Here is a 25,126-nt window from a genome sequence, read left to right as displayed (position 1 = left end):
GTGAGCACCTCCTTCCCCAGCCCTCTATCCGACTTCCCATGGCACAGCTCCCCACGGGGCAGGCAGGCAGGATACCCCGCTAAAGATTCCACAGAGCCCAGCTCCAGCTGCTCACAAAGGAGACCCCACTTCATTTCCCTCCCAACCTAACGGGGCTGCGAGTGTCTTCAGAGCTTATGAAAGAAACTGTTTGACTAGCATGTAAAACTCTTCTGCCATAATTCCTCAACCACATTTTGCTCCTAAAAGCGCATGTTCCTATTGTTGAAAGATTTAAAATGCATATACAATCTATCTTTCTCATATCTCCTGGTGGCAATGATAATATTTTTAAATTGTGATTCTATGTTCTATATTCTATAGTTCAATGCTTATTGCCATCAAGTCTTTTCTCTCTCACTAGTCTTTTAAAAAGACAGAATGTCCATAAATCCTTCCTCTACATAAGGCCAGCAAGCAGCTGTGGACCACTGCTCCACAGCCCCACACAGGCTAGAGACTAAGGATGGGGTGAGCTCGCAGGACAGGCTGCACCGGAGGGTCAACGCACCTGGCTCTGCTCTGGCTGCCGGCGAAGCAGCGCTCGGCTGCTCCCGAAGGCCACTAAGCCTATGGCTTCCGTCTACTTTCGCTTCAGTGAAACTAAGGCAGTAAGGTCTAAATTCTGACTCACAGCTAGAGGACACCGCTGAAGAAGGCGCATGTACCCGTGTGTAGCAATTAACACGCAAAACAAACCAGTTGTCACTGGAAAGCTGTGAAAGGGTAATTAAAAAAAAAAACAACCTATTACAGTTTGACTAGTTTTTAGAACTGTTGCTGTACACCAGAAATGCTGAGGTCTATTACCAGAATTAAATAGATTATAAATAAATGTTCCCAATATTCTGTAACAACTTCTTAGCCTGCTTCTAGATTTCTGCAACCTGGTAGGCCCAGGGCCACCTTCATTAAGCCATAAACAAAGCAGCACCATTGCCGCTAGTGTCCGGCAGTACACCCTCGCAGTGCTCGAGCGGCACTGAGTACGAACACTGTCATCCAAGTACCTCAGTCAGCTGGGACCTGGCCAGACAGGACAGACAACAGACTGTGGATCTGAAACCTCGGATTCCAACACCTTTCCAGCACAGCAGAAAACCGGCTGGACTGAGGACAAACTAGGACTCCATGACATGTAGAGGGGAAAAAATGTAGTGCATTTCTAACTGTGCAACATAACACAATGGGCTGTACCTAAGACAAGATTCGAAGCACAGCACCCTCGAAGCTGCTCCAAGAGACTGCTGGTGCTCTGACCACAAAATGTCCCTAACTTGAACAAATAAACATATAAAAATAACATGAAAACTTAAGGAAAGCAAGGATCCAGCTGGTAAAGACGATTTGGTGAGTCCAGGGTCTGCCCAGACAATGATATGCATATTCATGTAGAAACGATTGTAATCACCTTCCCTTTGCCTCTGGATTCTTATCATTTTGAAGTTGCAGGAGGCAAAGACTACGTCCAAGAAGGGGCACCTGGCATACGATGGTGCTGAGGCTCACGGCCAGCCCACTCTGGCTGGGGCAAGCACCTGCCCACTGCTCAGTTCGAGGCTGCAGTCACTCAAAGGCCTGGCCACTTTCCTGCTGTCGAGGCTACTGGCCACCTACGGAGACGCTGCAGTTTTCCCAACACTGAAATCCCAAGTGGGACTTACATAAAAAGAAATAAAGGACACAGCTTGAGGGACTTCATTTCCTCATACTTAAACAGTTAGCAACCTATGAAGGTCAGATTACCATTTATTTCTCTGAAGGCATCTAAGTCTAGAATAGCAGGGAAGAAAACATAGGCGCTTAAAATGAAAGGCCTTAGGTAGTCGTCCTGACTTCTCTTGTAAAAGCAGGGAATTTCTTTAGGTTCTTCCTAGGCAAAAAGCCCATGAGTCCCCAAATTGCTCCTTTCTTGATTGTCAAGAAACAAACACCCATAACTCCTCCTCGCTGTAGACTTCCTGGCAGAGCGCAGGCCTCGCCCTTCGCCGGGCTCAAGGGTGGATGAGCCCCCAGCACACCCGCACCATCTGAGAGGACATCAGAGGCAGGTGGGAGGGAGACAACTGCTCAACCTGTACCCTGATGGCTGCAGGCCAGCCCCCTAGTCACATTACTTTGGAAAAATCACTTCCTGCATTCTTTTCTGAGTAATTTGAGTAAGAAGAAAATAAAATCTAAATATGTTCCTGAGTTAGTTCATTAACAAACCACCCTTTATGTTCATATTTTCCTGAAAGTGAAAGGAACTGGTCATTCTGAATGTCTAACAGTTACTCTACCCTACTTCATAAACAAGACAGTAAACTCACCCCAAGGATGAAGGGGCAATCCCAGAGTTATTGAACTCTGGTTCTCAGGGCAAGGCTTTCCTGGTCTAACCAAACACAGCACTGACAAAGTTCTGAACAAAGACGAGGCAGGTTGCAGGAAACTAACGGTGTGTGGGCTTGTGTGGGCTGCTGGCTGGGTTTCATCGTGTCCCAGGACGGCCTCCCTGGGAAGCCTGGTTCGAAGCACTCATCTGCTCACAGGACGCCAGAGTCAGATGTTGAGAGCGGCGAAGGTCTTCACCAAGGTGACCTGCGTGTTCGCCTCTGCTTCGTCTTTGCTACTGTCCCCACGGCTACTCCTGCTCTCCAGGGCTTTCTGGCGGTGCCTCTCCTCCTGCCGCTTCTTCTTTTCCAGCCGCTGCTGCTCCCTCCGTTGCCTGTTTGTGACCTGCAAGAGTCCGCCGCTGAGTGAGCCGGCACAGCTGAGTCAGGCGCTTTCCAGCGGCCCAAGAGACCCAAACTGGTTTATTTCCCACTACTGCTCAAATTTACTTTGCAATTTATATCCCCTTGCTGACCTAGCAAAAAAAAAAATTGACTCCTTCTCCCCACAAACCAATCCAAAATTACCCAAAGAGACATTACCCCGGTCTACCCCGGTCTGCCCCAAAATGGGGCAGGGACACCTTTCCTCATAATTTAAGCACTCCGGTATTATAACAATGTCCTCAGAAGCGTAGGGAATCCTTGCCTCTGCCTGTGGATTTTTACCTTAGGTGGCATTCTGAGCTCATAACTTGGGGTGTCTTTAAAATAAATCCCAAATTCAGTGAAACAAATAGTGTCACATCTTTCTTGTGACTTGTAGGAAGCAAGGACCAGGATGCACGACTTCTCTGAGACAATTTACCAAAAGCCTTTAAAAAAAACTGTTTTTGATACCCATGCCTTTTATTTAATTTCCTAATCCCTTTTCTGAGACTCTGCCCAAGAAAATAACGTGAAGCACAAAGATTCATCTACCAAGGCATGCACAGCAAATGATGCCACGAATAAAGACGTGCATGCGCCGGAAGTGCCCGTCAGGAGCAGTGGTTGGAGGAGGGGCTTCCGCCAGGGCTTGCAGGACGACCTGACCTCACTGTTTGCAAACTCCCGCTCAGCCCAGAGTACAAGATAAGGCATTCACTCTGCGTCTTGAGAATTTTATACATCCCTGCCCCTCTTCCCTGCACAATCTTCCACTATTCCTATTATAAATCAAAAGAAAGACACATATGAAAATGAACTTCAGCCAGGCACTGGTGGCTCACACCTGTAATCCTAGAGACTCAGGAGGCTATGATGTAAGGATCATAGTTCAACGCCAGCCCAGGCAGGGAAGTCTATGGGACTTTTTATCTCCAATTAACCACCAGAAAACTGGAAATGGTGTTGCGGCTCAAAGTGGTAGTGTGCTAGCCTTGAGCTCAGGGCCTGGGCGCTGTCCCTGAGCTCAAGCCCCACAAACAAAAAAAAAGAAAAAAGAAAAGAACTTCAACTCCCCACCCCGGCACAGAATCTCAGCAACCAACCATTTTCTGTCCCTCCTTCCTACCTTTGGGGGCTGGTTTTTATTTGCTTTGTTTTCTTCATGAGGGATAGCCTGTGCCTTATTGTTTTCCGTCTTGCCTTCATTTAAGCCTTGATTTCCAAAGATTCTGGAGCCGCTGCCACCCTCCTCCCATAACGGACCGCTCAGCTTCAGTGCCTGGCCACTGGGCTCAAGGTTCTCAGGGCTCTCCTCCGCACCTTCCAAAGAAAAGCACGTTATTAAAACCAACAACCCAGCTGGGCTCTGGTACTCAAGAGTCTGAGGATCAAGGCTCAAATGCCTGTGAGACTCTATCTCCAATTAACCACCAGAAAACCGGAAGTAGAGCTGCACAAGCTTTGATCAGAAAAGGTCAGGGACAGCACCCAGGCCCTGAGTTCAAGCCCCATGACCAACAAAAAAAAAAGAAGAAAAGAGAGAAAGAGAAAGAATGAGAGAGAGGAAAGAAGGGATGGGAGGGCAAACCGGAGAACCTGACAAGAGGAACAACCCATGCTATAAATGACTCTTAGTATCCCTGGGGCCCCAGATCACTTTCCAAAGAAACAAGATTTCACGTGAACAGACCAAGAACAAGGAACAAAACACTTGGTAGTGTTGTAGAATGGATGTTAAAATAACTTGGTGATAAGTTCATAAGGCTCGTGATCAGCTTCCTAAGCCGTTTGGTTCCGTAAACTACTTTTTACAATGAATGTTTAGGGAGAAATCTTTCACTTTTACACAAACATCCAGGAGAAGTTCTAAAGTGATAAGATTCAGTATAGCAGCCACCAGTCACGCGTGGTGACTGAGATCAACCTAAAGTAAACAACGCTTAAAATGCAGCTCCCCACCTCATCCCCCATGTCTCAAGTCCCCGCCACCCCAGGAGTACAAGACCTGACAGTGCTGTTCAACACCACAAAAACCAATGACGGAGGCACAACAAACACATGAAGTGGATGTTCATGTGCTCGATCACGTGAATGACTTGAACAGTCATCTTCCTTCCTTCCTTCCTTTCTCTGAATCAAATCACCACAAAGCATCGAAATTACCACCAGTTAGTTGATATACACTAGTATCATCAAAGTTTCCAAATAAAGGCATCCATCACTCTTCCAAATGTCCTTTGAATTTTACAAAGATATCCTGTTTTTAGGGTGGTCTTTCCTGTCACACTCCACCCCACAAGATCAGGTGTCTTGTGTGCCTTCCCCTCCTCATACTCTGCACCCCGCCCTGTATGTAATTTTGGCCAGTTGGCCTGACCCCACTGTTCTTTCTCCACCCCAAACTACTCTCTCCATGTAGGTCCAGGATTGAGGGGGAAATAACACAGCATATAAAGGATCGCAGTAAACTAAATGATCGATTATATTGACATCACCAATACAGCCATTTAGGAAGTTTATAAACAGCAGTCACAAACTTACTATTTGTTTTCCCCTGGTTCATCTGAAGCATGGCAATGATTGCAGATTCAATATTGTAATTTTCAGCTTCCAGGTTCTGGATTATTAATTTAAAATCCTATTCAGGAAACAAAGAAACACTTTAAGATTCTAGATACACTTTTCTATCTGGTTCTACTTCATCAAACTCATCAAGACAATGATTTTATTGTTTGGGAGGGTTTTTGTTTTTTGGCGGGGGAGTGTCTCACTATGTAGCCTAGGATGGTCATGAACTCAAAATGCTACTTTGACCTCCTGACTTAAACACAAAGATGGGACCGTGAGCAAAGACACAAGGTTTCAAGACCTTTTCCATCTAGAAAATGCCAATAACAGTCATGTGAAATAACCACTTAAAATACTTTTTTGGGGTCAGTCCTGGGGCTTGAACTCAGGGGCTGAGCACTGTCCCTGGCTTCTTTTTGCTCAAGGCTAACACTCTACCACTTGAGCCACAGCACCACTGTGGCATTTTCTGTTTCTGTAGTGCTGAGGAATCAAACCCAGGGCTTCATGTATGCAAGGTTAAGTTGGCCATACTCCCAGCCCCACCACTTAAAATATTTATTAATTAATTCCCACTAGGAAACTACATCTTTACTAGTATAAAGCACTAGTCCAAAACAATTACATCTACCCTGTAGAACTTTAAGGAGTACTGGGTAAAAGTCTAACAGATGAGGAAATTAATGACCAGCTCACAGTAAGTCATCTCAGGAGAGCTCAGGCTCATGAAGACATCCACATGACCTAATCGCACACCTGCCTTGGCCAGACTGGTGCTGGCCTCTAGGGATGCTCTAACACTGGCAGGTAAGCCACATGCCCAGGCCTGCAGACAAAGCACTACTGCATGAAAGGAAAACTAACTGAACATCCGGTGGCATTGCAGACTTTCTGGACAGCATCCTCTACTTCATCTCTCAAGTCATCTTCAAAGTCAGCTCCCTTTGTCTTGATCTTTTCTTTCTTATTTGATGCACTTTGATGAAGCATCTGAAACTAAAGGGGAAAACAAAGATCAACAACCAAACTCTGATCTTCAACATAGGAAGAGACTCTAATAGTAACACATTCAAACTTGTACGAGGAAAGAGTCTGCAAACAATCTGATAAGCACATCACTGAACAGCTAAGCCTCATGCACACACAGAGATGCTAGGCCATAGAGGAACAAAAAAAGTCCCAAGAAACTGGATGAACCAATTGGTAGGAACAGCATGAGAGCTCCCAGTCTAGACATCAACATCTTGGCAATGGCCACTGACTGGATAGCATGCTTTTGTCTCAGCTCATTCCCAGACCTGTGAGCAGAACAGAAGCAGATCCTCCACACTTCACTTGGTGAGCTTTTACAGATCAACACTTGAAGGAACATACACTCAACTCTCACATGGTCCAAGGCCCCGTCTGATCATCAAAGAGATCTGGGGCACATAGTACAACATGACTCACCTCACCTCAAGCGCACTCCGCCACCTCAGGGAAACCTGTCAGTCCAAATTCTAAAGCAACAAAGGGCACCTGGCTTGGAGTCAAAGAGGCTTTATGACTGAAGCCTGAATCAGAAAAGCTAAAAAAAAAAATCACCCAACCTTCTCCTTCAGCTTCCTAGTAGGACAAAGACATGGGGAAATGGGAAATGTTTCTGTGTTACTTTTGCACATAAAACATTAGTGGAAGGCTGGGAATGTGGCTTAGCAGAAGAGTGCTTGCCTAGCATGCACAAAGCCCTGGGTTTAATTCCGCTGCACCACATAAACAGAAAAACCTAGAAATGGCGCTGTGGCTCAAGTAGTAGAGTGCTAGCCATGAGCATAAAGAAGCCAGGGACAGTGCCTAGGCCCTGAGTCCAAGCCCCAAGACTGGCAAAAAAAAAAAAAAAAAAAAAAAACCCACAACAAAACAAAAGCAACAATAATAATAATCTACTATAAAATTATACCTGAACAATTTGGCACTGAGTGTCAATAGTCTTTGACTCAGCAATTAGCCAGCTTTAGAATGTCACCAGAGAAAATAATACCACACAGAAGATTTATGTGAAAGTGCTCACAATAATGTTCCTTACCATGGTGAATAACTACAAGCAAGCTAAAGGTTTTGTGCTATGAGTATGAGTAGTAAGCACTGCAAATTCACCGAATGATTGTCTTCATTCCAATTAAAGTAAGGAACATAATAAGGATCTTCACTAACACTGTCATTAGTTAATACCTTAAAGGCTACAGTCAAGGCAATTAGCCAAGACAACAAAATAAGAAGTACAAAATTAAGGAAGAACTCACTACTTACAAATGAGATAATTACATATTTGGTGAGGGGAGGGGGTATGGGTTGATCAACAAAAACAACATCAAAACTACTGAAAACAAAGAATTTAGGCAAGTTACTTACTTTCTAAGAATCTGCCATCTAAAATATATAAAGAACTCATTACAATTCAAGAATGAAGACAATCCACTGGACGCTGGTGGCTCACACCTGCAATCCTAGCTACTTAGGAGGCTGAGATCTGAGGATCACAGTTCAAAGCCAGCCCAGGCAGGAAAGTCTGTGAGACTACCAAAAACTACCAATAAACTACCCCAAAGCCAGAAACAGAGCTGTGGCTAAAGTAGTAGAGCATTAGCCTTGAGCAAAAGCAGCTCAGGAACAGTGCATAGGCCCTGAGTTTAAGCCCTAGGACCAGCACCAAAAAAAAAAAGAAGAAGAATAAAACAAACCAATTAAAACCTAGGCAAAGGACTTTAGATATTTCTCCAAAGATCTACAAAGCACATGAAAAACTTTTCAATATCACTAAGAAAATGCCTATGTTGGGACAGCCATTTTAAAAAGGAAAGAAGAATTACAAGAGTGGGAAAGAATTTGCAAAGTGGAGCCCTCATCGGGGGAGGTGACAGTGTGAAACTCGGGAGCCACTGTGGGGGTAAAGCCTGGCAGTCTGTCCAACAGTAAAATTTAGAATTGACCATACAACCCAGCAAATCCATTCCTGGATATATTTCGCAAGTTTGGAAATACTTTAACAATTCATACAAAGCACATGGGAAAAGATGCATAAACAGACTACTGAAAGATAACCAAGCTGGGCACTAATGACTCCCAGTGCCTGGCTATTTAGGTGGCTAAGACCGAGAAAGCTCAGTTCAAGGCCAGTACTGGCAGAAAGGCCAGTACTGGCAGAAAAGTTCACAAGACCTGTTCTCAATCAATAGACAGGCATGTGGCACATGCCCATCATCTTAGTTACATGAGAGGCTGAGAGAGAGAGGCATGATTTCAGGCCAGCCTGGGCAGAGAAGTTCATGAGCTCCCCATCTCAAAAGAATTTGGGCAGAGGCTGGGAATGTGGCATAGTGGTAGAGTGCTTGCCTAGCATGCACGAGGCCATGGGTTCGATTCCTCAGCACCACATAAATAGAAAAAGCCGGAAGTGGCACTGTGGCCCAAGAGTGCTAGCCTTGAGCAAGAAGAGGCCAGGGACAGCGCTCAGGCCCTGAGACCAAGGCCCAGGACTGGCCAAAAAATAAAAATAAATAAAAATAAAATAAACTCCACAGACTTTATATGCCTATAATCATAGGCTTATGGGGGGAAAACCAAAAGACTAACAAGCAGCTTTATTATCCATCTTTTTCACCTGAGCAAAAAAAGCTGGAAATAATCAAACCCACAGACTCTTAAAGCAAACTTTCTACTTCAAAGAAACCAACAAAATCAAACCCACGATACTACCTTCTACCTCGAGATGCCCACCACTGGCCCTGCTTCCTGTGGGGCTGAGAACACAGAGCCCAGGCCTCACTCACCTCCGTCTGGAGATGCGCAGGCGCTTCTGAGTTGTCATTGACCCTCCGAACGCTGTCATAGTGCTCTCCGTAGCGATAGGCGATGTGCAACTCCCTCGCGCTGCTTTTGTCTGTGCCTCGAATCTGCAGGCAAAGGAAGATGCCAGAGAGGATCTGGATGGCGCTGCTTTGGGCCAGGAAGCCCCGTTAGTGGGCTCTATACCGACACTAATTGGGGTGTGCCTAGGCTGTGCCAATCAGTTTCAGACGTGTCTTCCTCCCACCCTCATACGCTTCTATGTGCTTATTCAACAATGTGGAAAGGAATCCAGATAAAAAGCACACTCACCACTCAGGAGCAGGTTTACAGTAAAGTTAAATTGGCTTAAATGTCAGGGGTTTTCATACCTCTTTGGTCCTTACATCCATGACCTCTTTCTAATGAGGAAGGGCCAGGGAAGACACAGACTTGTGGGATCTTTGTCTCTCCTAACCCTTGAGAAAATTTGAACTGCTAGGACAGCTCCGAGAGCCTTGAAAAGGAGCCATATGACTGGATGGGTGGCCTGATGCTAGCAATTCACCCATTCTTAGAGCAGAAAGAGCAGTTCCCCTCAACCCCACAGTGAGACTACTGACAGCAACAACCAAAGCCTCACATCAATTTCAAAACAATACTGCACAACCCTGCCAGCCCCACGCACAAGGCATCCATGCCAACAGCCCTGGATACACACAGCAAGAACAGGCTCTCTGAAGTCATGCAGCTCTAAGGTCTGGTCTGCACAGACATGCCAAAACCTCCACGTCCACAGGAACTGAAATAATTCTAGCACTACCCCTTAGAAAACCCAGTAGCTCTTGGCTACTCTACCGCATCCACACCTGCTTTCTGTCTTTACTCAAAGTCACAGGTAGTGTAATGCTACTGCTAAACAACATGGTCTAAAAACACAGTCAAACCATGAGACAAACAGGAAGCTACATATACTTCTTTATAAACTTCTCAGCCGTGGCCTGTATAAAAACAAAAAACAAAAAACAAAAAAAAAACAAGGCAAGGTTTATAAAGCAAAATCCACCTTCTCAGGTGTACAGCGCTGTGTTTTGACAACACAGACCCAGGCATCCGGAGTGAGCAAGTTCACGCTAATAGGATATTGAAGTCCCCATGTGTAGAGTGGACACATACAAAACAGTAGTCGCCTCCTCTGTCTCCCAGGAAGAACACAGGGAACTTAGGTTTATGGACCGAGTGGCAAATCTCTGAAGCACTTACACTTCCAGCTACAATACATATGCTTTACAAACAGGAAACCCCTGCCAGATGATTTTCATGAGCTGAAGACACATCTAGACTATTCACAGGAGTGCACACTCCATTCGTCACCAGGAGAAAGAATGCTGTTGTCAGTGTGAGCCTCATCACTAATTCAAGAACTCTTACTATGACCACAGCAACCAAGGCAGTTTCAATTCTTAAAAATTTTATAAGAAGCTTCATTATAGAAGAAGGAACATGGGTGACTCAGTGGTAATAAGACTGTTTTAAATATTCTCTCCTTGTTGGGCAATTTATGAATGAGGACACTACAGATATAAATGGGAAAACATTTCTTCAGATTTATGTTCTATACTATGTAGATAATTTTAAAAGTCAAAGCAAGTGCAGGAAAAATTAAGCTGCAGTTAAGTAGGCACTGAGTATTTTCCTTCAACACCAGGCTCATTATGCTGCATGTTCCAATGGTTTTGATAACTTCTCTAACAGTAAAAGTTAAACAATAAAAACTAGAGCAAAGGAGTAGAGCTCTCTTAGTTCACAGATCATTAGAAAGCAATACGATCACTCTCCTTTGCTGTCAAGACACCTAGCAACAGGGCCCCAAAGAAAACAGCTACTGTTTCGCTTCTGTTCACTGGATCCCAATGTCTCACCAACTCCAGGAGAATAATTCATTTTGCTGTAACATAATTTTGTTTAAAGGACTCTGTGCAGACACAAAGGACTGAATTCTCCCATTGAATGGCATACTGGGAAGGTAAAATCAGACAGGGGTCAGCAGAGGCTAACATGGGCCAGTGACTATAAAGGGTCTGGGTACCCACTTTATCACAGAACTATACACATGTTGACAGTGGTGGTTAATGTTAGGAAAGATCAAGCGGACGAAAGGAAAGAGGAGACAGAGACCCCAACATGTCAGATCAGACTTTAATCAGCGCTACAGGGAGGCATCAAGTAACACAGAGCAGAGTCAGAGATACAAGCAGCGGGAGGGGGGTTGGAGGTCTAAGCGCAGTAAAATGAGGAAGCTGTTAAGACTATGAAATTGGGCAGCTACCAGTCTTGCCAGGGGCTATGTGTGCTTCTGGAAAGAGCCAGGGGTGAGGTTTTTCTGAGAACCGGCCCCAGGGGGGTGGAGGTCGTGGGCCATGAAGGCAGCTGGGTTATGTCAACAAAGCAGACTCCTATCTGTTACCTAACTATATTTGTCAAAACAGACTTGCGTCCTGAAAAGGGTGAATTCAGACCAGGGAAGGATTCTCACACCTGAAGTCCCAGCTACTCAGGAGACATGGAAAGATCACAATGCCTGACCATCCCAAGAGAAAGGTGCAAGACTTCCTGAAAAATAAATATAGCCAAAAAAAGGCTCCGGCCCTGGGAGCGAGGATGGCTTGAGCAGCAGAGCACTTGCATATAAAGCGTGAGGCCCAGCTCAAAGAATCAAGGGTGAATTGGTTCTATGTAAAGCATATCTGTGAACTTGGCTTGGCTGCTGCCCTTGATCTTTTGTGCTGAAGGCTGGTGCTGTACAACTTGAGTCACAGCTTCACTTCAGGCTGTCCAGCAGTTAAATAGAGATAAAGAGGCTCACTAACTTTCCTGCCCGAGCTGGCTTTGTGATCCTCAGATCTGAGCTTCCCGAGTAGCTATGATTACAGGCGTGGGCCACCAGCACCCATTCTTTAATTGGATTCCGTGTTCCTTGGCTATTGCCCTTTTCACAGGAGAGGACTGAGGCACACGGAGGCAGAGCAGCGTATCCACAGAGCCCCAGCCTGCGGGGTCGCAGCTGACCTTTGGTTTTGGTTTTGTTGTTTTTGTTTTGTTTTGTTTTTGCCAGTCCTGACCACCTGAACTTCTTTTGCTCAAGGCTAGCACTCTACCACTTGAGCCACAACACCACTTCTGGCTTTTTCTATTTATGTGGTACTGAGGAATCAAACTCAGGGTTTCATGCATGCTAGGCAAGCACTCTACCACTAAGCCACATTCCCAGCCCTGACCTTTGTTTTTAAATGAGCAGAAGCCAGGACTAAGCAATTTAAACAGAAATATCTATAGGTGGCATTTGAAAACTGGTACTGTAACCTTTACAATAATAGTAAGTGTGAGTTTGTATATACATATATAGATACATTTAAGATGTTGTAAAAAGTGCTATGATAAGAACCTTTGCAAGAATGTAGCTAAGTGTGTTGGGGTGACAATGAAGACCCACTAACATGTTATCAGCAATAATCCCTGGGTAACAGTGACACTAACATCTGTGCCTTTATAGTCTTCTGAATTTTCTAGCTTTTCTAAAACGAACAAGTTCAAAGGTCCTAATTAAAGAATAAGTTAGGGGGCTGGGGATGTGGCCTAGTGGCAAGAGTGCTTGCCTCCTATACATGAGGCCCTGGGTTCAATTCCCCAGCACCACATATACAGAAAACGGCCAGAAGTGGCGCTGTGGCTCAAGTCAGAGTGCTAGCCTTGAGCAAAAAAAAGAAGCCAGGGACAGTGCTCAGGCCCTGAGTCCAAGCCCCAGGACTGGCCAAAAAAAAAAAAAAGAATAAGTTAGAAATGATGAAGTGGTAGAGCAGGGGATGATAGAAATCACATGCCCAGTCTTCAGAAGCTAAGCTACAAAGTAACAAGAGACCTCTGAATTCCCTGGGGAAGAGCAAGGGATCTGAGGGCCTGGAGAGCCTGCAGCTCCACCTTCTATCTTTCACACTCCAGAACCTTCCCTTTGAAGGCTGGTTTGGAAGATGAGGTTAATTAATTTAAGATAGCAAAGGTAAAGAATGGCAAGAAGAGTTGATGAACAGATACTTCAAGACAGGAGGAGTACAAAGAACCACAGAGTGCTAAATAATGTGTCTGCCATCCTACATCAGGAACTCTCTATTTGTGTAAAATCTTTTTTCTTTGCCACAGAAGAAACAATGAAACCAATGTATACATCTACCCAAATCACAGAAATAAAGCTAAACATCCACAGCACAAGATAAACAAGTTTGTCATTATAACAGATGTAGTCTCTTTTTGTATCCCTAAAAAATACACATAGGAAACCCACATGGAAATGTGTGTACATCAAAACCAGAATTTGTATGTATTGGTCCTTTCTCACTTCAGATATTTTTATGGAATTACCTGAGGTCCTTCCACATTAGATTCTCCGTCTCCAAATTACCCAATTAACTAGCTGCTAAACAACATTTACACCATTTTAATATTTCTGGTTATATTCCAGGCTCCATCTTTATATAACACAGGGATTAATTCCAAGTCACCACAGTCCCCTGGCTTTGGCCAGACTCCTGGTCCACATAATTCTGGGAAGTTCAACATCACAGGTCAAGCCCCCGTCATCTGAAGCATCCCCACAGCTAATGGTGATAGGTAAATTCTTGAAGAGGTGACCTACCTGCCACAAAGGGGCATTAAGCTGATGAATCACCACATTCAACTGATGATTTCTTGCAAAGGCTACAATTGCATCATTGCCAGCAAAAGTACCAGGCTTTGCCAAACTGGCCACTGCATGGAAATAAGAAAGAAAAATGAAGCCTTCATAGTGAAAGAATCCAAATGCACACATGCTTTGGTATTTGTCTAGTTTGAAACAAACGAGAAACAAGACCAAGTGCCTGCATAGTGGGTGTGGACATTTAGCTGGGTGAACCACATGCACACTGCCACTCAGGAGAGTACTCATTCATTACCAAAGGACCCATCCATTAACCCATTAATGAACAGGCAGGAAGTACTTCCAATCTAGATATATACAAAGCATCACAAACACAAGACCCATGAGTATGGACTAAGGTGTTTATGACACATGGGTCTTCTGCTCTGATCATTTCTCACACATCATCAGTTTTTTCACTTATTTGGTTATACTTTAGAAGACCTTCATAGCAAAACTTCCTAACACAATCATGTTTTAGTTAAACCAATTACAACCAACATATCAAGGAGGGAGGAACTTCCAACTATAAACTTAAGAAGTGGAGCACTTCAAAGTTAAAGAGAATACTTCAAAAAGTAACTTTAAACTTAAGGCGTGGGGCACTTCAAAGTTAAAAAATACTTCAAACCCTTTCCACAAAGGTAACTACTAACAAAGCTTTTTATAATACTGGTACCCACTTCCTGCCATATAAGCAAGGCAGACACAGGTAGTGTCAATACATCCCAGCATAAGGTTTACAGATGAGGTCATTTACAATATGCAAGCTATTTCGTCCACCCCTTACTCCCACCCAACCTGGTGGGGCCGGCCTTAGTTCTCAGGTCTGCAGTGATGCCCTGAGGCCCATTGTTTATTCTTAAACTGCCCTCTAGAAGGAAGATTGGTATGCACACCACTTGACAAAAGAGAAAACTGGAATGCAGATCAGCAAATAATTTCTCGAGTCACAGAACCACAGATTGGAGCTTCCACCCAGGAAATCTGGAAGGTCCCAGCTCTTGGTCACTCTGAGTTTGTCCTCGAAGAGTTTACAACCAGAATACAGGCAGTACTGGTACACATGCTTCAGTAAAGACATGTAACAAGGATTAAACCTTTCCCACAGGGAGGTCTGGCCTTTATCCCAGGTCTCTAGCAGTTAGCATTCAAACCTTTTACCATTTTCAAGGGAGCGAGGAGTGTCTCTCTTATGATTAGCTCCAGAACCACACCTGACATCCATCCTTTGCCAAAGGCAAGCCATCAACAAGGGGAGGGGGGGTACCTCCAGATACCTAAGCTGGGACATGGCTGGAGTAAACTTCCCTGGGTGACAACACATCATGTACTGTCAATGTCAAGAGTACAACACTTTCTAAGGACAGAGCAAGCTTTCACACTGACCTGTATATCTCTCCTTTGGGCTATTTTTTTCTTTTTGTGCCAGTCCTACAGCTTGAACTCGGGGTCTGGGAGCTGTCCCTCAGCTTTTGTGCTCAGGACTAACACCCTATCACTTGAGCCACAGCTCCACTTTCAACTTTTTGGTGGTTATTTGGAGATAAAAGTCTCATTGACTTTCCTGCCCAGGCCAGCTTCAAACTATGATCCTCAGATCTCTGGCCTCCTGAGTAGCTAGAATGATTACAAGGAGTGAGCCACCAGTACCCAGCTCCTTTGGCTGATTTTGACCTGGTGCCTTTCCCTGAAAAACTATAGCTGTCATTGAGTTCTGTAAGAACTTCTGGAGAAAAAAAAAAAGACTAAACCTGAAGGAGGTCTGCGGGACCCCAAACTTGCAGATGGTGTCAGAAATAGGGATGTTTTGTGAGGCTGTGCCCTCAAACCCAGGAAGTTTGACTAACTCTAGGTCCACCAGTGTGGTCATGAGGAGGGAGAGGGCAGGTGAAAGAGACTAACTTCTCAGTTCTGACAACTAAGCTGACAAAGATAAGTAGGAGTTAGCAGAGAACAATGGGTGACCTTCCCAGCAGAGGCAAGAGAGACTGGACTGCATTGTATGGCAGGAACTTAGGATGCTGAGATTGGGGAAAATGGCAAGAGATAAAGGGAGAAGGAAAATCATGGGTCATGAAGGGCTAAAAAGCTCAAACTGTCTTGAGATGAAGGAGAGCCACCAGCAGATTTCCAATAGAGAGCACATCTAGATCATCTTCCTGCTGCAATGTGGAAGAGGCTAAAAAGATCAAGAGGCCACACGGCCAGTCAAAATCACCCTGAGGATTCTGGGAAACAGCCACCAAGGCCTGATTTTATGAGGGGACAGCAGAGAGGGGAGAGTTATTGAGGCAGAAGCGACAGACACAATGAATGACTGGTAAAAGGAAGCAGGGAGATGAGGCATTAAGAACACTCAGGTTTCTGATCTGGATGTTTGTACAGTTGGAAAAAGATGTGCTGACTCTCTGAAGCCACAGTCTGCAAGCAAGGTCTGACCCTGAAGACACAGTCAAACACTAGGGCAAATCAGGTCTCTAGTTAAGTGAGCCACTTCATCAGCAATTATTACAAGATTGCCTACCAGATAGATGTTTGGTGTTTCCACACAGGAAAAAGTTTTTCTCTGCCCACACAAAGTTTGTAATACAACAAGCAGCCAGACATTAAAACAAGCATAATGTGTCTGACCTTCAACCAACGCACACGCAGGAGAATGTACAGACCTCAGCTGCTTTGCATTTGTTTTGCCAGTCCGTGGAATTTCAAGAAAAACCTTTCTGCGGCACATCTAAAGTGACACCACCGCATTAGCAACTGAAGGTCTAAGCTTCACACCCCCAAATCCACTAGATCACCCACTTCCCTAGAAATGTTCAAAATGGAATTTCACAGCACCCATTAAAAACTCATTACAAGCAAAGTGATATTCTTAACTGGGAAAAAGACATAATTGTTTTATTTTTGTTTTGAGGGACAAGGTCTTTTTATAACTCAGGCTGGTCTTGAACTTGCTATGTAACCCAGGCTGGGCTTGACCTTACAAGCCTCCTGCCTTACCTTCCCTGGTATTGGGATTACAAGATTGTACAACCACACCCAGCAACATCATTCACTTTACACAACACCACACTACAAAACTTACCCCATACATACAACCAATGTATAAATGCAGACTCTGATAAACTGTATCTACTCTTTGATAAAAATGTGTCCACCGGACTGAGTAAACCACACAAGAGAGACCGCAACAACTCAATGATGGGCATTTACTACCTACCGAGACCACTACAACTCAGTGACAGCCATGAACTACCCACCAAGACCACTATAACTCAATGATAGGCATTAACTAGCCATCAAGACCACTACAACTCAGTGACAGCCATGAAATACCCAACAGGAGTTTTGCTGTGTTTCCAGTGTCTAATAAATGGACTTTTGTCTAGTGAGGAACGAAAAGCATTGGGGTCACTGATCACATGACTTCCAAGCACACTTGTCCCGCTGCTGCAGTTGTTCTCCAAGCACATACTTCAGATCAGCCTCAGCTCCTCCCACTGCCTCTTCCCCAATCACCTCCAGTAAGTCCTCTTAGTTACACTGCCATGCTTATCCTGGAATGGGCCTATGCAACCTCAGGCGCTGCCTCTAAGGAGACCTTCCCTCCTCTTCTCTCACCTGGCCAGTGTGGAGGGCCTCCAAACTAACCTCCCTTCCCAGTCTTCATCTAGGTCCACTCGCAATGGCCTCCAGACTCAGTTATGAAAACATAGGAATGATTCTCTTTTCTGATAAGAGACAGACATAAGCCCTATGATGAGAATGCTATTTGTAAAACATGTCAGCACCTGACACAGTAAACCCTCAGCAAGTATGTGACAAAATTTAAAGGTTCATACATAATTTTGATTTGTGCCTGATAGTTAGGAACTAATTAAAATCATAAGCCAACTTGCCTCAAAGAAAGTAAGTTAACATGACATTACTGATTTTCTGATTAAAAAAGAAATGATCACTTAAAATTCAAAACATCTAGGAGCTGGGAATGTGGCTTAGTGGTAGAGTGCTTGCCTAGCATGAATGAAGCCCTGAGTTCAATTCCTTAGTACCACATAAACAGAAAAAGCCAGAAGTGGCACAGTGGCTCAAGTGGTAGACTACTAGCCATGAGCAAAAAGAAATTTAGGGATAGTGCCTAGGCCCTGAGTTCAAGCCCCAGGACTGGCAAAAAATAAAAAATAAAAATCTACAGAACACAATTTAAAATGCTGGTAGTCCCATCATCCCAGATAATTTACTAAGAGCTTACTTGGTTAACTAATTTAAAATTTGCAAGAAGAATGCTTTCAGATAGTTCCTTTTATTGTTTCCTTTTCATAGAAATTTAGAGGTCAAGAAATAACCATCATAGGATGTTAGTATCTTTCCAGGCCTTTTCTACTACTCTAAGTATGCAACTTTAAAAAAATATATAGCTGGATGCTGGTGGTTCACACCTGTAATCCTTAGCTGCTCAGGAGGCTAAGATGTAAAAATCAAAGTTTGAAGCCAGCCTGGGTAGGGAAATTGGTGGAACTTTTACCTGCAATTAACCACCAGAAAGCTGGAAGTGGAGGTGTGGCTCAAATGGCAGAGCACCAGCCTTGAGTGAAAAAGCTAAGGGACAGTGCCCTGGCCTTGAGTTCAAACCCCAGTATAGGAATAAAAATAAAAAAGATCTAGATATTGATATACATATAGATTTCATGACCAGCTTTTCAGGTTACTTAACATGTTTTGTTAATCAACCCAGAGGTTCATACATGCTCTCTACTACCCATCAGCCACCAAACCCATCACTTTTATTAAGGTCACACACTCAAAATTACTCCCAACTACTAAGCATGCTGCTTATTACAGAATATAAAAACAAATATCTGCTGAATAAACTAATGCCACCACTTCTATAACCAAACCCATGGCAGATGGATTTGATTACCCAATGCATTTCTCCTGAAGGGGCCAGTGTCCTACAGTGAACCTACCATGTTTCTCAAAAGGAATGTCATCTTCTACAAAGGGCTCAAAATCCTCCCGCTGCTTTATCATGTAGTCCACTGTCTCCTGGCGGTGCTTGAGATGATTCCGTGAGTGTCCCTCCAATTGATCACCAAGGGCTCTGAACAGGCAATTGCTGTCAAAACAAACATGGTGATCAAGACCTCTCAAAAGTGAGCTTAGGTCATCTGAAACAGTGATGCTTTGTACCAAGCCATCCATGGAACTCTTTCATGCCCAGAAGAAGTAAAACCTCAGCTCAACAGTCCCGAATGCCGCAGGGAGAGTCCTAGGACAGATATGCAACCTCGTCGGCTTCTGAAAGGCAAAGAAGAGCCCAAACAACCACTGACTTCAATGTGCATCGACTCCTCAACAAGTGGAGCTGGGGATACAGGATGCAGGCCTGAAAGGTCATTCCAGGACCACCAATCCCAGATGCCCTTCCAAAACGATGTCGTATCTGAACCAAGTGTCGCCATAACTCCCCAGCTAGAGAACCATCATTCATTTAACAAAAGGTACTCAAAAGAAACTCCCAGAGGAAGGCACCCAAATGATAAAACTGTGTGTCACAGAAACACATCCCAGCCAGCCCCTTGTACCCTGGTAACAGCTATGTCATGTTTAAATACTGCATTTTGTTGTTCTAAAATTAAAATGCTAATGAGGAACTCCAAAAGTTATCTTCACTTTCAAATCCCTCAAAGGCTCCTGAAATTCCAAATTGCATCACCAAGGCCCAGATAAGGGAGACAAGTCCAATCTAATTCCCTTAAAACCAAGGAAACTAGAAACCACTCTGAAGCCAGGTTCATACCAAATTGTTACTGCACCCAAAAGAAAAACTATGATATTCTAATTCTAAAACATAAACTCTTCACTTTCAGAAAATTGTCACATCTGTGTAAGAGACACAGGTTTTGGTTTTCAACTAAGAAAAGTTTTTCATGGAAAATTATAAAGCAGCAAAAATCGCTTCTACAGTATAAGGATGTGTACTTGGAGGTGGGAGAATTTAAATAAGGAAGAATCTATAAATGAGAAATCAAAATGCTATGTGACCACCTGAGACAAGATTCTAGAAGGATTTGGAATATGGAATTCTATACACTAGAGTGGGGTACCTACTGCTAAAATCTAACCATGGCCACCTTTTAAATTAGCTAGCTGATAAAATGTTTCATTCCAAGCTTTTCTCTCAAACTTCTTCAACCTTTAGCATCTGCCACCATTAATCTACTCTTGAATCTAGTCTAAGAGGTATGATTTTGCACAAAATTGTAAATGTAGTTATTTAATGTTTGATATACCTAAATTCCCAGCATTCTGAGTAACATGCTTGATAGGAACTTTTAGTAACATGGGCAAATGGTCATATAAGTCCAAAAATAGGCATAAAATTAAGTATGCCCCATGAGCTTAACCGTGATCATCAGTTCACCATACACACAGAAATACACTCAAGAAAAAAACACCAAAACCACCACCTAAATAGTTCTTACAATGTGCCAAGGACTGTTGGGAACACCACATGTGCTCCATGGTTAGTCTTCACAATTCTATGAGATACTATTACCAACTTGGGGGCAACTTGCCCAAGGTCACAAAACCAGTCGGTGGTAGATCAGGAATTCAAACCCAAGCCACCTGGCTCTAGCCTGCACTCTCTCTCAAATGTTAACGCCAAACTGTTGGCCATAGTTACCCCGAAGTTGCAGAACTGGGAGTACTAAATGCTAAGCTTATTATCTTCAAACACATCTCCTTTGCCAAACTTTGAGCCCACTAAAAACAAGTCAGGATAAACGGAAACCACTCACTTTTCAGATAGGAGCAAAACAACAAACACTAGTGAGCTGGGTTCCCTCAGGAGGCCTGGCGAGAGCGGAACACAGCGCCATCTCCCTGGGGACCTCTAGACGTGGCTGTTTACCTGAGCCCCAAACACACAGTGGGCTACACACTGTGGACATTGGGGGATAATCTTTTGTTGGCAAGGCTGCCCCTAGCACAGCAAGATATTCAGGAGCGCCCTTAGCCTTGGCTCTCCAGATGTCAGAAGCACAGCACCACCTCTTCCCTCCTATCAGTGTGACAACCAACCATGTTTCCAGGCACTGCCAAACACCCTCTGGGAGGCCAGATCATCCCTGTTTGAGAACCACTGTGCTTAAGGGATAGGTGTAAGGCCTTGCATTCGAGTTCAGAAAAACAAGCACTTGCAGAACGGCAAGAACCGTGTTTCCCACAGGGTACATGCCTACATCACAATGCTATCTCAGGCTGCTACTCTTCATTGTCATCACACCACACCAGACAGAGTAGGGATTGCCAACTTTTATTTTGTACAGTACCATAACTTCCTTATAGTTTTACCCTAAGACTGCTCAACAAACCTACTCCCAGCACCTTACTAAACAATGTGTAATGAATTAACTGGTGAGGTAAGCTGGAGGAGAGGGGGTAGAAGACAAGGTGGAAGCCCAAGATTGCTGCTGACCGGTAACCTTCTGTTGGGTATCTTTCCAGGCTCCTTGGCCTGCACAAGACCAGGCCCAGTGGAACCACCACAAAATCCAACCACCTGCATGGCACAGCCCTCACCCAACTTCCACTGTATGCGGTTGGTATTCTGCCTTATACAGAAGTGTCTCAATACTTGTAGCACTTATTCACTTTTTTAAAAAGTACTGACTGCATTCTGTGTAACTGTAAACACAACCAAGTGCAAACTACCACTTAAGGCACTGAAGAAAGAAGTGGAAAACACGAATTAGGGCCAGTTAAGGCTTGATCAGTAAGCGGCGGTGTAATGTGAAATCAAGAAAACACCTTCTTTCACAATTTACATGAAAGATGATTCTGCATGGTCTCTCAGCTTGATCTTCCTGCTGCCCAACCAAAAGGAGGAGGGTAGGCTACAGTGCCTGCTTAGCAAGCACAGGACCTAAGTTCAAATCCCAGGAATGTGCTTATACACACACACACACACACACACACACACACACACACACACGGGGGGGGGGGGGGTAATAGCCTCCGACAGTGACACATCTGGGAACCAGAGCCCTTTAAACCTGTCTCGGCAAAGAGGATGCTAACTCTCCTCCCTCTCCCCGTTCCTTCTCCGGGATGGATGCTCCTGCACCTGAAACTCTGTCCTGAAGTTACTTTTCCTTCCCTTCCTCCATCCTCTCCTTCCAGCCCCCACTCGTGTGTCCCCCGTCCCCTCAGTCCCCTTAGGCAGCCGGACTGGGACTCCGGTCCCAACCTCACGCGGATTGGGGTAAAGGTGGGAGGGAATGAGGATCGGGGCGGACCCGTGCGGATCCAGTTCCCAGATGTTCAGCCAGGACTCGGGACTCGGGAGACCGGGCATCACCCGGGATTCCTCCGGGGGGTTTCGGGGCGGGGGGCATCGTGGTGCCGACCGGCGCTCGCCCCCCGCCCCCCGCCCGGGTCCCCCGGGGACCCGGCTCCGGCGTCCACTCTCGGGGTGCCCGGGGCCGGGGAGGCCCAGGCCCGCCTCGGGATCCGCCCCCCACACCCCCACACCCCGCGCGTCCCCGGCCCGCCTCACCCGTCCCCCGGCACCTCCCGCAGCTTCAGCCCCAGGGCCTGCAGCTGGTTGGCGAAGCTGACGAACTCCTCCTCGCAGCCGCCGCCGCCGCCGGGCTCCGGCCGGTTCCGCCGCTCCTTCGCCAGGGCCCGCCGCGCCGCCCGCTCGTCCCGCTTGCGCTCCGCTTCGGCTTTCCGGCTGCCGCTGCCCGGCCGGCTCCTCGCCGCCGTCTGCTTTCGGGACATGGCCCCCGGCCCTCGGCCCGCAGCGGCAGCGGGGAGGGCGGCGGCGGGACCGCCGGGCGGCAGGAGCGGCGCGGGGAACAGCCCGGCGACGGCAGGGAGGCTCCTGCGCCTGCGCGGGCGCCGGGCAGCCGGGCCACGTGACGGCATCCACCACGCCCACACGTACACACTCCCCCTCAGGTCCGAGGAGGCCAGTCAGGCAGGCGCCATAGAGAGAACCCGGGAGAGGTAGAGAGGCACGCTCCTGGCTGGCCCTCTTCCTCCCCCTAGTGGTGGGTGGTGCTCAGTGAGCAGCGGTGGGACCGGAGAACTCCAAACCAGGAAAGGTCAAGGACAGGCAAGGTGGATGTAAGTGTGGGAGAGGACCGAAGCCGCACAAGCTAGGAGAACTAAAGACAAGTGAAGCCGGCCTCCGGCGACCCCGCACTACTCAGGAGGCTGAGATCTGAGGACCACGGTTCAAAGCCGGCCCGGGCAGGAAAGCCCACAAGACTCTGATCTCCAGTTAACCACCAAAAAGCTAGAAATGGAGCTGTGACTCAAGTGGTAGAGCACCAGCCTTGAGGAAGAAAAACCAAAACCCTCAGGGATAATGCCTAGGCCCAGAGTTCAAGTCCCATAGGCATGCTCATGTGATTCATTGTTGAATTGCTCTGAAATTATAGCAAACAACCTGAGAAGTTAAGTAATCAAACAATCACTGACCCTAGGAGGCTAAGCTTTGCTCAGATCCCAGAGCCAAGATACTTTATTTAAGGCTGCCCTCTCCATCTCCATCTTCTCTCATAACTCCAGGGAGGGGTACTTGTTCTGTCCAAGACAACTGCTTCCTCCACTAATGTGTTGGATTAGCCATGCTCTGTACTTGCAGAAACTTGGGTTGTAAAGCTGGGCTCAGACCTGTAATCCGAGCTACTCAGGAGGCTGAGATCTGAGGATTATGGTTTCAAGCCAGCCCAGACAGAAAAGTCACCATGAAACTCCTTATTAACCACCAGAAAACCAGAAGTAGCACTGTGGCTCAAGTGGTAGCCTTGAGCTAAAGAGCTCAGGTGTTGGGGATTCAGCTTGGCACTGAGGAAGGAAGGGCTATGAGAGTGGTCCCCAAACGCCGCCCTTCCCCCCACCCTGGAGCAGTGTGGAAGTTAGCCACACCTATCTCCTTCTGGGTCAGGAACTAGAAGGAGTAGCTTTGAGACCAGCCCCCACTTCTCGCCAGTGAGCACGTGTGCCCCCTTTTTCGCGGGCAATGCCCAGAGGGCGGGACTAAGGGAGTGACGTTAGCCCATGATGGGGGGTCCTAGGGAGCTGCTCTTAGACGGACAAGCTCGCCAGCCTATCTCCAGTTCCTGGTCTATCACCCCCCCTTTCTCATCATCATTGCTATTAGCTGTTAGCCCCTCCCTTATTAAACCAGATTGCTCTCCGAAGCTTCTCGGAGACCCGTGCGTGCTTGGCTTCCTTGGTGGGTATAAGGAGGGAGGAAGGGATCTTGTTCAGCCACGTGTACCTGAGGCTTGCCAGTGCTCCTTCACTCCATCTTGGCTACCCGCAGGTCAGGTGGCCAGGGGAGAGGGTGAAAAAGGGAGCACAGATAAAGGAGTAAGCTTAGCATCCCCACACCAGGGGAGGTAAATCTAGCCTGGCACTCAGGAACACCACCCAGACCCAGAGTTCAAGCCCCACAACGGACAAAAAAAAAAAAAAGCTGAAATAGACCTGGGGAAAACAGGAAAGGTGTGTCCCTGGAGAAATGAAGATTCCCCAGTAAGAAAAAAGGAGGCCAGTGGAATCCTTGACTCTCCTCCCCAGTTTCCACACCAATCACAGGAACTCAAACCCATGACGGAAAGCATTTCAAATGAGAGAGAGGGAAACTGTTAGACAGGGATAAAGAGTGACATAACAGGTAGTGGGTAACATGCCCCGTCATGGCACTTCTTGTTCCCATAGTGCCTTGTTAGCTCCTGCTAACACGCTTCTTCCCATAATGCCCTGGGTACCCATTCAACCAATGAAAAGAGCCTGGGCAACACAAGCCATCAAGCAATCAGGACAAAACTAAGAAAAGAAATATGGAAATGAAGTGCCAGACTTTGAAGTCAGGCCCCATTTTACCACGTGAACCCCATTTTACCACGCGAACCCCACTTTACCACGTGAACCTGAGATAAGCAGGCCCTGTGAGCAGACCCAGGACAAGCCCATTAGGGCCCAGTCCGTCTAGAACTCTAACTGCTGGGAATGCTTAACTCTGACCACCCCTAGAATTGAACCCTGAGCCAATCAGATTTGTACCTGTATCCTAATCTTGCTTGCTTGAACACCTGATTGTTGTAACTTTGTTCTTTGCCTTTATAAGCCCTGTGTAATCACAGCTCAGGGCTCCCTCCTAACCTCCGCTGTGTCGGTGGGTAGGACGAGGCCCGAGTTGCAGCTCGCTTAAATA

General features: G+C 46.0%; 1 protein-coding gene across 3 annotated transcripts; it reads right to left on the bottom strand.

Moving 5' to 3' along the window:
- Window positions 1-390: 390 nt before the first annotated feature.
- Otud3 (OTU deubiquitinase 3) lies at window positions 391-22,720 on the bottom strand. Of its 3 annotated transcripts, none has more exons than XM_048350381.1 (8): window positions 22,454-22,720; window positions 18,858-19,006; window positions 13,846-13,958; window positions 9,161-9,283; window positions 6,216-6,347; window positions 5,325-5,421; window positions 3,910-4,103; window positions 391-2,760 (listed from the first exon to the last, which is right to left on the bottom strand). In XM_048350381.1, the coding sequence occupies exons 1-8, from the start codon at window positions 22,675-22,677 to the stop codon at window positions 2,584-2,586; spliced, it is 1,209 nt and encodes a 402-aa protein (XP_048206338.1). In that variant the 5' UTR covers window positions 22,678-22,720; the 3' UTR covers window positions 391-2,583. The 3 variants fall into 3 exon arrangements, with proteins under 3 accessions (XP_048206338.1, XP_048206340.1, XP_048206341.1); XM_048350383.1 differs by having other exon boundaries at window positions 22,468-22,594; XM_048350384.1 differs by lacking the exons at window positions 13,846-13,958; window positions 22,454-22,720 and having other exon boundaries at window positions 18,858-19,005.
- Window positions 22,721-25,126: the final 2,406 nt, after the last annotated feature.

The sequence above is a fragment of the Perognathus longimembris genome, chromosome 7, assembly GCF_023159225.1.
Source record: "Perognathus longimembris pacificus isolate PPM17 chromosome 7, ASM2315922v1, whole genome shotgun sequence".
Classification (NCBI taxonomy): Eukaryota; Metazoa; Chordata; class Mammalia; order Rodentia; family Heteromyidae; genus Perognathus; species Perognathus longimembris.
This window is presented reverse-complemented; position numbering and strand designations above follow the sequence as displayed.

What these genes read in the sequence shown, in the direction of transcription:
- Otud3 (XM_048350381.1), bottom strand. Translation starts at nt 22,677, where the DNA reads ATGTCCCGAAAGCAGACGGCGGCGAGGAGCCGGCCGGGCAGCGGCAGC. An exon ending in GCAATGCCACCGGATGTTCA is followed by an intron (nt 5,422 to 6,215) that starts GTTAGTTTTCCT and finishes TTTCCTGAATAG; the next exon opens with GATTTTAAATTAATAATCCA. An exon ending in ATAAAAACCAGCCCCCAAAG is followed by an intron (nt 2,761 to 3,909) that starts GTAGGAAGGAGG and finishes GGACTCTTGCAG; the next exon opens with GTCACAAACAGGCAACGGAG.